Source organism: Lonchura striata, chromosome Z, assembly GCF_046129695.1.
Source record: "Lonchura striata isolate bLonStr1 chromosome Z, bLonStr1.mat, whole genome shotgun sequence".
NCBI lineage: Eukaryota > Metazoa > Chordata > Aves > Passeriformes > Estrildidae > Lonchura > Lonchura striata.
The window spans coordinates 39,689,027-39,702,565 of record NC_134642.1 but is presented as its reverse complement, the minus strand read 5'-3'; the positions used below and the strand labels follow the sequence as shown (position 1 = coordinate 39,702,565).

At 63.0% G+C, this 13,539-nt stretch overlaps 3 protein-coding genes across 3 annotated transcripts; all 3 read left to right on the top strand.

The window, feature by feature from the left end:
• The first annotated feature begins 1,658 nt into the window (after positions 1-1,658).
• Positions 1,659-6,040, top strand: TAF1C (TATA-box binding protein associated factor, RNA polymerase I subunit C). The gene is made up of 14 exons (XM_021554604.3): positions 1,659-1,790; positions 1,879-1,972; positions 2,120-2,226; positions 2,314-2,409; positions 2,491-2,561; positions 2,648-2,895; positions 2,970-3,080; positions 3,193-3,316; positions 3,427-3,498; positions 3,618-3,753; positions 3,848-3,976; positions 4,123-4,297; positions 4,412-4,549; positions 4,839-6,040. Exons 1-14 carry the CDS (start codon positions 1,659-1,661, stop codon positions 6,008-6,010), a joined length of 2,805 nt encoding a protein of 934 aa, XP_021410279.3. The 3' UTR covers positions 6,011-6,040.
• A 150-nt stretch (positions 6,041-6,190) lies between these two features.
• HINT2 (histidine triad nucleotide binding protein 2) lies at positions 6,191-7,813 on the top strand. Its single transcript, XM_021554605.2, has 5 exons — positions 6,191-6,268; positions 7,066-7,224; positions 7,311-7,415; positions 7,493-7,565; positions 7,670-7,813. Exons 1-5 carry the CDS (start codon positions 6,215-6,217, stop codon positions 7,759-7,761), a joined length of 483 nt encoding a protein of 160 aa, XP_021410280.1. The 5' UTR covers positions 6,191-6,214; the 3' UTR covers positions 7,762-7,813.
• A 2,492-nt stretch (positions 7,814-10,305) lies between these two features.
• On the top strand, positions 10,306-13,416 carry SPAG8 (sperm associated antigen 8). Its single transcript, XM_021554659.3, has 8 exons — positions 10,306-10,565; positions 10,728-11,023; positions 11,409-11,848; positions 12,466-12,628; positions 12,718-12,763; positions 12,871-12,985; positions 13,104-13,166; positions 13,250-13,416. Exons 1-8 carry the CDS (start codon positions 10,306-10,308, stop codon positions 13,400-13,402), a joined length of 1,536 nt encoding a protein of 511 aa, XP_021410334.2. The 3' UTR covers positions 13,403-13,416.
• The last annotated feature ends 123 nt before the right edge of the window (positions 13,417-13,539 follow it).

Here is a 13,539-nt window from a genome sequence, read left to right as displayed (position 1 = left end):
TTTCTATCAGTGGTTACCACCTTCTAAAAGCAAATTGTAGCATGTATCTTAGAGAGGAGGTGTCCCACAGAGGGGGTCTGGGCACCAGACTCAGGGATGCAGGATCCTCAGACTGCAGGGATGAGGCCATCTTGACTGGAAACAATCTCATCATGCTTTCCCAAAGTCCCCCAACATCATCCCCAGACTCTCCTGACATCACCATCCTCCTTGGCCATAATGGAGAAAGCAGGTTACTACTCATGGGCATGCTCCTCTCCCATCCTATGCTCCACACAGGGCACCCTGGGAGCTGAAGCAGGAGCAGCCACCCCACCATGTCCCTAGCCTGACTGCCCAGCAACCCTCCCCAGAGCACAGACCCCCATGCAGGCATGGCTGGAGGTTCCCTCCCCAATGCAGACCTCACCAGCACAGCTCCGGGGCCAGTGGCCTCTGACACAGGGAGGTAAAAGGACAGTTGTCCCTCAATGAGAAAGCTGGTCATGCTCTCCTTGGGAAATGGACTGGGGAACTTGTCTCCCTGCCAGATACTCTCCAAAAGCTCCAGGATCCCATCAGAACCCCATGGGACTAACATGAACTCTGTGTGGGTTCCCATGGGAGCTTGGTGGGTCCCTCGTGGGGAGCCAACAACCACCTTGTGGGGAGGAAGGAGCACAGAGCTGGGGTGGGAGTGGGTTCACCAAGGCCAAGCAGGTGTGAGGAAGGGCAAGGTGGGATTGGGAACTGGCATATCCACAACCTTCCAGGAGCTGACCTTCAACTCCACAGCCCTCAGATATCTGAGACTGTCCCATGGCCCCATACACTCCGCTGGAGTGTGGGGTGCCCCATGGCCACACAGCCGGGGCCACGGAAAAACAGGTGTGCCTCTGGCAGGTCTCACAGGGGGGTTTCACTGCTCTCGAGGCGGGCAGAGGGAAACAATGCCCGTACTCCTGCCCGTGCCCCGGCGGGGTCCTGACCCAATAATTCTCCTGTGCCTGTCCTGCCCCGGCCCTATCACACTATTCCCTGTGCCTGCCCGGTCCTGCCCCAGTTCCACCGCTTCCCCTACCCATCCCGTCCTGTTTCCATCTCATCCCACCATTTCCCTCCGCCCGTTCCCGTCCCGGTCTTACCACTTCGCTTTGCCCTTTCCCGAATGGGTCCCACCTCTTCTCCCGCCTGTTCCCGTTCCCGTCCCGTTCCCATCCCAGTCCTACTGCTTCCTTCTCTCTCTCCCGTTCCCATCCCAGCCGCACTGCTTCCCTCTCCCTCTACCGTTCCCGTCCCGTTCCCATCCCAGTCCCACCGCTTCTTTCTCCCTCTCCCGTTCCCTTTCCTGTTCCTGATCCCATCCCAGTCCCACCGCTCCTCTCTCCCTCTCCCGTTCCCGTTCCTGTTCCCAATCCCGGTCACACCCGTCCCCGCTCGTTCCCGGTTCCCGTCCCGCTGCCGGCCGTACGTTTTTACCCTCCGGCCGCCAGGGGGCGGTGGCGCCCCACATGGCTGTACCGCCGTCGGCGCTCTGTCCCGCGCTGTTCCCGGGCCGCTGATTGGTGAGCGGCGGCAGCAGCGCGCGGTGACGTCAGTGGCGGTGGCCGCGCCATCCCCGCCGGTGGCGGGAGCGGCGGCCCGGCCGCGTGCTGCCGCCTGTGCCCAGTGCCGCGGCCATGGAGTTCCCGGCCGCGCTCTTCCCCTCCTACTTCTGCGCCGGCCCGCCGCGGGAAGAGGGCGGCCCCGCACCGGCCGCCGGCTGGGGCGAGCACGGGCAGGTGCTGGAGGGTGGCCCCGGCCGCCGCCAGGTGAGCCCCTGCCGGGGGTCCCGGCGGGCCGAGGGAACGGGCAGGACGCTCATGGGCCGCTCTGACTCTCCTCCTTCGCTCCCCGCAGGTGCAGCCGGCGTTCGTGCCCCGCCGCGGCGCGACGGGCGAAAGGTGGGAAGCCGCCGACGCTGCGGCCGTGCCGGTGCTGCTGCCCAGAGCGGGTGAGAGCCGCGGGAGCAGGAGGGAGCTCTCTGCACGGGGGCTGGGGGAAACATGCCTCCCACGTCTATCGCTGCCGCTGCCCCGCAGTGCTGAGCGGTGACCCTGTGCTCGTGTGATGCCAAGCCACCTCTGCCTTCTCCCCACAGGCTGCTGGATCCCCTCGCCTGCACCTCAGGACATCCTGTACCGCAGCAGCCTGTGCAGGAAGCTCCGGATAGGCAAGTCTGGAGCCACTCTGGACTTTGCCAGGCAGGTGGGATTTGAGGCATTGCATCCTGGCAAGGAGCTATTTGGCAAGGACCTTTGCATGCACTGACCCTTTCTCCTTCTGCCCACACAGCTGGGCCATTTCTTTGTGGATCACCCAGAAGATGCTTTTGGCTCCCTGGGGCGTCTGCTGCACAAGAACTTCTATCTGGGAAACGCCAAGCTGAAGGTCACTGTCTGTCCAGGAGTAACAGTGCTGCTCCCCTCCTTTCCCCTTGCCAGTCTCAATCTCTGCTCCCTACTCCTGTAGAGACCAGCCCGGAATAGCACCATCCGGATGACAGCCCTGTTGGAAGACATTGACCGCCTGGAGGCCCGACGGTGAGTGTCCCTCTGTCCCCTGCCCTGCAGCAGTCTAGGGGAGTTCCTGCTCTGTCCCCCAACCTGATGCTGTCTATGCCCTGCAGCGGCTGCCCCCGGCAGCACTTGGCCTCCCGCCTGCGCTGGTTCTCCCACCTCTGTCGTGACTGGCTCTTCGAGGTGCCGCTGGGACTGCTGGCAGACTGCCTGCATGAGGAGCTGACGCAGCAGTGGTCCAACCTGCTCTTTGACGACAGCCTCACTGGGGGGGCACTGGCCTGGTTGCCCCCTGAAGACGGGGGGACAACCAGGGGCTGCCTGGTGTACCCTGGAGGGCAGGCTATGAACCACCTCTGTATCCTTGCCCATGGGATGACCCTGGGGAGGGAAGTGGGGGTTGTGTTGCACCACCCTTAGCCAGCATCCCAGATTTCCAGGATGTGGTGCTGGAGGGGCTGCCCCACACCCGAGGCTCCCCAGTGCAGTTTGAGCTCAGCGGGCGCATCCGGCAAGTGGCTGCAGCCCGTGTGGATGGGCAAGGTGAGCCAGCCCCAGCATCCACATCTCAAAGCAGACAAGATGTAGGGAGGAGGGGCAGCAGGGCACTCCTGGGATGTTGCCAGATTACATGCCAACTCCTTCCCCCTGACAGATTTTGTTGGGGTTCGCTCAGACTATCACTGTGGTGTTTGGAGGGTGCCGGGCAAGACAGGGGCAGCTCCTGCCCCACTACAAGTGATCCGCACCGATGTGCCTGCCTCCTGCCTCACTGTCAGGTGGGTGCTGGAGGAAAGGATTGTGCGTGGGGGGTGCTCTGCTGGCACAGCCCTGCTCTGTGTGGTGAGTTCTGTTGCACAATGATGATGCTGTGTCCCCTGTCCTGCAGCCCTCACCTTCCCGGGGAGCTGTCTGTCTGCACCCAGAGCGGGACTGTCTACCTCTGGAGCGTAGAGACCGGGTGAGATAGGGCATTCAGGGCTGTCTAGGGACACATGCAGACAGTGGAGTCTCGGGGGGTGGGAGGCCCAAGTGACTGGGGCAGCCCTACCCTGTGCCAATACTACTGTCTCCCCACAGGCTGCAGAAGCTCCGCCATGACTCCCAGACCATGTTTTTTCGGGACCATTCACCCTGGCGCTGGAGTGACTTCACAGCTCACCCACGAGTGCTCAGCTGTGCTGACCGCACAGGCCTGCAGTGCCTGGATGCCCGGGTGAACTTGGGAGGGTGGGTGTGTTGCTTGGAGCAGGCAGGGAAGAGGGTTCCACAGCCCAGAGTGCTGACTGCACCCTGTTCTACTGTTTCAGGCCCCCAAGAGATGCCACTTCGACTTGTTCAAGGTGGGCGAGGAAGCTGGCTGTCAGCAGGGCGAGCGTGTGGTGCTGCCCATGTACCTGGGTAGGGCTCACCCCTCACAGTACCTTGTCACCACCCAGGTGAGTCCCACCACAGCTGGGAGCTGGGGAAGACACGACACACAGTTGTGTCTCCCAGTGCTTATGGGGCATGAGGATTTTCCAGTGAGGGGAGCTGCCACAGTGCGTTGAGGTGTGTCCTGTCTGACCCAAGACTTCTGTCTTAGTTCTCCGTGTATGTGCTGGACGAGCGGTTGCCACTGGTGCCTGTTCTGAAGTGGCCACATATGATGAAGGCCCCTCCACTCTTTGCACACCTGATGCCAGGGAAGCCCGAGAGGAGCCACAGGGTGCTGCTCGGTGCGTCCCGCACCCAGGAGCTGTTGCTGTTGCAATACCGTGGTAGGAAATCAAGCTCCAGAGCCAGGGCTGCTCTGTACCCATGTCCTAGCTGCTGGGATCAGCTGCTGTTCTGGCACCTGTGCTAAACAGACGGTATTTGGGGTGTTTCCTCAGGGGGCAGCCAGTCGGCCTGTCAGCTGGCTGGGACTCCGCAGAAGCTGCACAATATTGCAGGGTGCCTGCAGCACCTGCCCACCCAGCTCCCACACCGCCACCACCTGCTCCAGCAGCGCCTGTCAGCTCCAGCAGCAGGTGAGTGTCCCACTCTGCCCCAGGCTGCAGGTCCTGGTGAGGGAGAAGGTGGAACAGAGTGAAGTGTAGCCTTTGTCATGGCCTGGCTGGAGCGTGGCTGAAAAACCAAAAGCAAAGCCCCGGAACAATCCTGCAGAAGAGATTCATGACACAGAAAAAGATGTACAGGGCAGGAACCAGCAGTGAGAGTGCCCACTGAGGGGTGGAGGCAGCCCTCACTGCTGGCCAGGCCCATGGAGTGTTCCTGGGGCTGGAACTCTGGTAACAATGCCTTTCCTTTTTCCTGCAGGGCTGGCTGCCATGCTGCAGGAGGATGGACCACACAAGTCCATGTTGATTTTCCAGCTCTCTGAGGCTGGGGATGTCTTCTGCCAGAGGCTGACCCACAAGGCGGCACAGGCCCCTGCATCCCCATCGAGGGATGAGGCCACAACAGCCCCTGGCTCTTCTCCTCTCTTCGAGGCTCCAGCCAGCAGCCCACATGGCTTGGGCAGTGAGGGAGAAGAGGAGGAAGAGCAAACATTCTACTTGCCCAACCTGGAGGTTATTATCGATGAGGAGGAGGAGGACATGGGCACACCAGCACCCCTGGAGGAAGCTGAGCTACTGCAGGAGCCATGTGCCAGCCCTCAGCCCTCCCCAGCGGTGCCCAGCCCAGCTGCAGCCCTGCGATACCGCCGCTGGCTGAGGGCCCTTTTCAGGGCCTGGAGGGAGCCTGCCCGGCACACCTGGCCCCCCAGCCTCAGCCAGAGGCGACTCTTCACCCGCAGAGACCTGCAAGGGCCAGCAGGCCCCAGCAGCCTGCAGAGACAGATGCGCCAGCGGCTGCGCCAGACTATGCAGGAAGGGGGCCGCATTCAGTGCTGGGAGCCTTTGGCCCTCCAGCCCCCTCCCCTGCCACAGACCCGGGAGCTGGCAGGGGTTCCAGACCCCCTAAGTACCCGTCTGACAGCAGCTTGGGCTGGGGACTGGGAGCAGTGGTGGGAGGAGAGGACAAGTTTCAGTGTGGCGCAGAGACAGCAGGCACTGCGGGAGCGGCGGCGGCGGCAGAAGCGAGCCCGGGGCCGCCGCAGCCTTTCGGCCAGCTTCACCTCCTCCCTCACTTATCAGTCTGAGCTGTCTGAGCTGAGTGATGTGGGCCCCTCACAGCTCTCCCAGGGCCACCCACCCATTCTCTCCCAGGAGGGCTCACCACCAGCAGGCAGCCCCCCAGTTCACAGACCCCCGCCCTCACCAGCACCCGACGAAGCCCTGCTGTCTTCACAGAGCTTTCGCTGCCGCGGCATCCCCAAGGAGCGTCGGAAAACACTGCGGGACTACTTATCCGTGTGGGCCGAGGGGCCCTGCGAGCCCCCAGAGCCCCCTGGCAGCCAGGCCAGCCAGCTGTGCATCCCTTCTTCACAGAGCCAGCTGTCCTCCGCCTCGCAGCCCCGCCGCAAGCGCCCACGAATGGGCTTCTGAGTGCAAATAAACCTGCTTGGTACAGCCTTCTTCCCAGGGTCCTCAATTGTTTGGCCAAGGCACCCACCCTCAGGAGCAGGGGAGGTCGGGCGCAGGGATGCTCCGACGCCAGGGTCGCCCGCATGCCCGGCGTGGTGGCAGGAGGGCGCTTTAAGGGGGCGTGGAGCGGGTTCGGGCGTGTGTGCCGGGGCGGGCGCGGCGGCCATGGCGGCGGTGCTGGCGCGCGGGCTGCTGCGGGCCGCGCTGCGCCCGGGGCAGGTGGGCGCGGGGGGACGCGGGGACGGGGGGGTCCCGGTTAAGGGGGACACACCGGGCTGTGCGGGGTAGCAGGGGCAGCGGAACGGGTCCGCACCATGCTCGCCATTCCACCTTCGGGCAACGTCCGCGGCGAGCAGGAGCGCCGGCCCGCGCACCCCTAGGCCACGGCACGGGGCCTCGGAGCACCCGTGGGTATCCACCCCCACCCCAGCCTGCGCCCCCGTGGGCACAGCCGCACCCCCGAGGGCACAGATCTCCGTCAGGCCCGTGGGCGCCTGTCCCCTGGGAGCACAGCCCACTGTCCCCCCTTGTCAGCACAGCACGCTACCAGCCCCCTGGGCATCGGCCCCTCTTACCGCTATGAAAGTAACTCCCGTGAGCACCTCCCTGTTGCCCCATGTGGCATCCCCTGTCACGGCCAAGCATCACCCCCACGTGCACCACATCATCACCTCTGTGTGCACCCCCAGGGCTTCTATATGAATCCCACCACTTTCCACATGCATCCCCCATCACATCCCCCATCACCCCATGCATTAGTTTGATCACCCCCACGTGTACTCTGCATCACCCCCACATGCATCCCTTGCCCATATCCCAGTGTGCACTCCATGTCACCCCCATGTGCATTCCCCCGTCATCCCCTACCACCTCCACGTGCATCCCACCATCACCCCCATGTACTCCCCTCCATCACCTGTCACCCGTGTTCCCCCACATGCCCCCACCCACCCCCACGGCGGTGTGCTTGTCCTTGTCCCCGCGGGCACAGACTGTAAGCCAGGTATGCCCCTCAGCCCCAGCGGTGCGTGTCGGCACCCGGCAGGCGGGACGGGGAGGTGGGCAAGGCGCAGCAGGCAGCAGCGGCTGGCAAGGAGGCAGGAGGGCAGCCCACCATCTTCAGCAAGATCATCGACCGCACCATCCCTGCCACCATTCTCTATGAGGATGACAAGGTAGCTGGGACAGCAGGACCTGTGTCCCCACTGGGGCAGGGGGGCAGAACCCACGGGTGTGGGGCTTACCCTGCTCCCCCTGGTAGTGCCTCGTCTTCCGTGATGTGGCCCCCCAAGCCCCTGTGCACTTCCTGGTGATCCCCAAACGCCCCATCCCCCGGATCAGCCAAGTGGTTCCCCAAGACACTGAGGTGAGTCCGGAGAGGTCCCTGGGTCATTGGTGGTGGGGGTCATATAGTGCTGACCCTCCCGCTCCCCCTTCCTTCAGTTGCTGGGGCACTTGATAGTGGTGGCGGCACGCATGGCACAGGCAGAGGGGCTGGCTGATGGCTACCGCCTTGGTGAGTTGATATCCCTTACTGTTCTGTGGGGCAGGACCCCCACTGGTGGTCCTGGGGGGCTGGGGACAAAGGGGGTGGCCTGACTTTTGTACTTCTCTTGACAGTGATCAACGATGGGAAGCATGGCGCACAGTCCGTCTACCATCTGCACCTCCATGTGCTGGGGGGGCGGCAGATGGGCTGGCCCCCTGGCTAATGCCCACTACCCACTTGCTCCCCAATAAAGCATCTCCTTGGTGGTGACTTCAGTGGTTCTGCATCAGGGTGGCTTTTTTGGGGATGGCGGTGGCTGGCCTGGGCAGGGCATGGCTGGCCTCCATTGTCACAGCAGTAGAGTTGGTACCCCCTTTTTGCAGAGGGTCTGGGCTTCTCATGTACCAACCCCACAGCTGAAGCAGAAGGGCTTTTTGGGGCTGCCCACAGCTCACAGGCAAAAGACTCATCTTGGTGCTGGGCTGGGGGAGCAGCCTGGTTGCCACAAGGTTGTCCCCAAGGTGGGGAACATCCTAAGGGTGTCAGTAGTGTACCACGTCCAGGACTACTCACCCAGTCCCAGCATCCCTGAATGCCCCTATTCTGCCTCAGGGTTCCCCCCTTCCAGCCATCAAGAGCCCTGCACTGGACACTGATGTTTCCCTGCTTTTCAAAACCAGTTAATTGCACTAGACTGATCTAAATGCCCTCGGAGCAGGCATGATGACTGCACGTGTACTTGTCCATCCCAGATGGGCCTCTCTGGAAGCTCCCAGGAGAATCATAGACCTCAGTAGAGTACAGGGCAGGACAGGCTGCATGGTGTGTGGACCTGCTGCCCCCTCCATGTACACAAACCCACGTATTTCCCCATACTACAGCCACTGTACTGCTCGTGTTTGCACTGCCATGCAAAACTCAACTGCACTGCTCACCCCAGACACCCCAGCTACCTCTGAGGGAAACTCACTGTATTGCTCCCCCCAGACGCCCCTGCAAGTGCGCGCTGGAGAAAACACATCATACCCTTCTCGCCAGACCCCACGGCTGTGAACCACCGCGGGGAACTGCACACCCCAGAGCCCTGTGCACACAAAGCCCCGGCGGCTCCGCGCTCGCCCGGCGCTGTGTACAGGCGCTGACCGCGGCCCCGAGCCCGCACGTGTCCGCGCGGCCCGTGAGGGGAGCAGGCGCGGCTGGGCGCATGCGGCCGCCCGCTCCCTGCCGCGTGCCTCCCGCGCCCGCTGCTGCGCGGCCGGCTGCCGCGGCTATATTTAGCGGCAGGGGCCGGTGCCGGCGCGGTGCACGGCCCACCTGGCACCGCCGTCGGGACCGCCTGGGCCCCCGCCAGCCGCCGCGCGGGGCACCGCAGTCCGCCGGGGAGAATGGCGGCTCTGTTCATCCCCCGGCTCGGTGGCGCTGGCGGCGGGAGGCCCCCGGGAGCTGTGTGGGGCTGTGGCAGAGCCCAGTCACTTCCCACACATACACACCCAGTATAGTATGGGGAATGTTTTCGGCGTGTAAATGAGCCTTAAAATTGTTGATACTGCTGCTTCCTGCCTCTGAGGCTCACTGCGGGCTGGGGCCACTCTTGAACTCAGGACAGCCCTGACTTTGGGATGTGTACCCCAAAGAGAGTTGGGTGTCTCTGGCAAGGTGGGGATGCTAAAGAGGGGCCAGGAATCCCCAGGACACCATCCCCCAGGGCTCGCCCACAGCAGTCCCACAGGGAGTGCTGTACTGGGCACAGGGCACGGGCTGGCACGCGAGGTCAGAGCCAGTCGCCTGCCATCGTGTTCCTGTGCCAAGCTTGTCAGTCCCCGAGCAGCCGCAGGGCAGGACAGTGGGCACAGCCCCATGGGGTCGAGGTGAGGGGGGAACGGAGGCCAACGGCTGTTTTTGTTCCTCAGCCGGAGAGGATCACAAATGACGCAAGTTCCCAAAAGAGCCGGGCGGGGAGGCTGCGAGGGATGTGTCAGCCGGCGGTGAGAGGCAGCCAGATGTGCTCCGGCAGCTCCAGGGCTGCTGCCCGAGCTGAGATTCCAGAGCACAGCCCAACAGTGATGCTCCGTAGACCACCACAGGGTGGTTTGCCCCACAGTGGGTGCACACAAGGTGGCATCGGCAGGCTCCCTGTCCCACAGTGTACTTTGGTGCTGTAGGTGTCCCTCAGGCACCCATACCGCCTAGCCAGGCTTTTGCTAAGCCCATGGGTGCTTGGTGGAGCATCCCCAGATGCTCCTAGGAAGACCACCAGGGGATGAAAGCTGACACAGGGTCCCCAGGCTGCCATCCCTCTGGCATGAGCTGGTATAGGGGTGCACCTCAGGGACCACACAGGGCTAATGGCTGAGCATGGGGACAGAACCCTCACAGTCAGCTGCCAGCCCTGGGGGCATCCTGGCACCAACCCCTTTCCAGGGGCAGCAGGACTGATGTGGCCAGCATGGGGACCCATGAGATGAGCTCAGAATACGTTTCCCATCTCTCCCTCCTCCCCGCAGCTGTGCAGCAGATGGGCTTGGAGGAGCTCCTGCTTGGCATGGAACCGAGGGCCCGCAGGGAGGAGCGGTCCCCAGTGGGGGCCCCCCCGGCCTGCCGAGGCCAGAAGGACTAAGCACGTCCCCAGCCAGGAAAAACAGAGGCCCCAGCATGGAGCGCATGGTGCCCCGTCGGCGTCCACCGCAAAGAGCTGGAATAACAGTCCTCGCTCCCGAGCCTGCCGCCTGCTATCAAAGGGCCCTTCTTCTGCTTGGCCTCTGCGGAGATGGGGCCAGGGGCCCATCGAGGGCTGGTGGTGAGAGGAGGCTGCTGCTCCATGCCGGCGGGCGCGGGCTGCCCCCAGCCCGGCGCCGGGCACGTTCCGCCCCATCACCCTCCGGCAGCTGGGGGTCCCTGGGGCAAGCGGGCGTATTGCAAAGCCAGGACCAAGCAGTGTGGGAGTCACTTGGGCCAAGCCGTGAGGGAAGAGTGTGTCCTCAGGAGCTCTGGGCACGTCCCTCCTAATGGCCCAGTGGGGCTGCGCAGGTCCTGCCCAGGTACGGTGCACCGCCGAGAAGCCCTACGGCTATCTTTGTTCTAAGTGCTGGCCCCACGGCACCGGGACAAGATGGCGCGGGGTACCTGGACCCAAAAGTGGGGACAACCTTGATCCTGTAGTGCAGCGCGGGCACCTCTGTGTCCCTGTAGCTTCGCGTCCCCATCCCCCGACATTCCCACGCCTCCGCACTCCCGTCCCTCCGTGTCCCTGCACCCCGTGCCCCACCAAGCCCGACCCCCCTCTCTGCACCCCCTCACGCTGACCGCGCCTCGGCCCCGCCCACTCCGCCGAGACCACGCCCGTTACCGTTTGACTAATCCTTTCGCCCCGTCCAGTCCGCGCTACAGCCACGCCCCCTCCTGGTCTCTCCGCCAATGGGAGGCGCGCACGCGCGCGGCTCCACCCTGGGGCGCGCGGCCGCCGTGCGCCGTCTCCATGGAGAGAGGCGCGTCCCGCCGCGCGCACGCGCGATGGAGCCCAGCGCCGGCTGCGCCGCGGGGTGCGGCCCGCGCTGCGGGCAGCGAGACTGCCCCGGGTAACCCCGGTGGGGAGAGGCGGGGGACAGGGGGAATGGGAAAGGGGTGGTCCGGGGCTGGCAGGGGGCTGAGCCCCGGCAGGGGGTGGGAAGCGCGTTTCTGCTGGTGGTCAAGGGAACAGAAGGGAGTTCTGCTTCTGTCCCCCAAAAGGACAGGAATTTCTTGTCCCTTGCCCCATTGTGGACAGTACAGGAGACACTGCAGAGGACCCGGGGTCGGGACGCTGCCTGTGCTGGGGGGGGGGGCTAGGGACGTGGTTGGCAATGGCCGATGCGCCCCGCTGCCTTTCCTCAGAGTCTGCTCCCACCTGCAGGGGTGCTCTGAGAAGCCATGTGGGTCCTAGATGCCACGGGGAGAGGCCACCGTTCAGGGTCCAGGGTGATGAACCCCTGCCTGAAGTGCCCGTGGAGAGGCTCCCCTGCGGCGGTGATTTGCTGACAACCACCACCAAGAGGCTCCAGGAGATGTCAGACATAGCCAAGCCGCCCCAGGAGATGGCAGACACAGATGAGCTGCCTACTGTGGCCCTACCAGACGTGCCCAGCAGGGTGTCATCCCCAGAGACTGGGCAGGATCCCTCCGGGATCAAGCTGTCTCCCTGGCTTGGAAAGTGGGGGACTAGCCCCGAGGAGGAGTCCTCCACCACAGTGCTGGCGCTGCCCCCCACACCAGCAGAGAAGCCCAGCCAGTCGGTGCCCAAGCGGAGCCGTGTGACCTGTGACTGGCAGAAGGAGGTAACTCCATAAGGGAAAAGGCCCCTCAAAGTTGGCCCCATCGTGTCCCACATGCTGATCTTGTGAAGTTCCCTGCTCCTGGGCAGGCCCATCTCTTTAAATAGCCACCCGGACGACCTTGAGCCCAGCAGGATAGAAAAGGGATGAAACTCAATAGCACAAAAGGCACAGGCAGGCCTCTGGGGAGTGACAGGCAGGAGGGGAGCCGTGATCTCACTGCTGGGAAGCAGGAGCTGTGTGTCATGGCCCATCACAGTCATGTGGGGATGCTTTCTTGGGTAAGCCAAGCTGGGGGGCACCTGATGGACCAAACTAAGCCACAGCCTGGAGACTCCATGGTTGTTCAAGTGCTGTAAGAGTGCTTGCCCAGGACAGTCTGGGCCCCCAGGTGCTTGTGACTGCCATACAAGGCTGGCTGACCACCAGGCAGGACACATGAGCCCTGCCCAAATTGTGTCCCTGCTCCAGCTTTCCCAGGCTTCTAGCCAGAAAGACCATAACACCTCTTTACACCTTATGCCTCTAGGGCTATCAAAAGCCTAAAAGCCAGGAGCAGGCATAGGGAAGTGCAGCATTGGTTCTTGCCCCCTTCCACAGCCCCCACTGTCCATCCCTAGGTACCTGTGAATCCTCTGGATTCTCGACCAGGGAAGGATTTGGGCAGTGAGGACTTCCAGCGTGGCTACCATGGACTGCCGATCCACCAGTTTCTCTCCTCGCTCACTGACAGCTCCCCTCCGAAGGACTGCCCACCTCTCAGGGCTGTGCTACTGGGGAAAGGTGAGGCTGACCCCAACAAGCTATGTGCACCCCGAAAAGGCAGCATGGGAATCTTAGCTGGGAGGCTGATCGCACCTTCCCCTTTGCAGGGCAGCGGAAGGCCACACTGGCATCCATGCTCTATGAGAAATACAGGCAAGCCTGCACTCCTGCATGAGACCCATCCTTGGGGCGATGCCCCAGAGGAGGGGACCCGGAGAGGTAGGGATCCCAGAACTGATCTGGATCTGCTCTCACTGCAGTAAGGAGATGGAGGAAGAGATCCATCCCTCCCCGAGGTGCATGGAATCTATCTCCACCACGCACCACGATTACCGTGCCATGGGTTTCCAGTCCACCCCTCAGCCCATCACCCAGGTACAGGCAGTAGACATCCCCCCCACCAGCTTACAGCAGCCTCCAGGGAGGCTGCAAGGCTCAGCGTGTCCTGCTGAGCATGCCATCCCCTCTGGCTCACATTTTGCTTCCCTTGCAGCCTCACAACTACTTAACGGAGCAACCAACCAGCTTCTGGCTGGAGCAAGCCCGCAGACTGCCGGTAAGGCCCCCAGCACCCTGTCTGGCCAGTGCCCTGGGAGTCTCAGCTGCTGACACAGACCTCTCCAATTCTCTCCTCTACAGGGTGTCACTGCCCTCTACGGCAGAAACATTCCTTTCAAGAGGAATGCAGACTTTTCCACTCCCATTACCATGTACTTAGGGCATCCCAAGCCCTTCAACCTCCATGACCCCTATGACCCCCTGAGCAGCCAGCTCCAGCCCCACAGACAATAAAAAACAAGGAGGCACAGGTGGTCTCAGCATTCTTGACCACCCCAAGGCTGTCCTCAAGCTGGATGTTTGAAGGGGAGCACTGTGTCCCTGGGATTTCAAATCCCATGAGAGCATGAAGCAAAATGGGAAACCCTTCA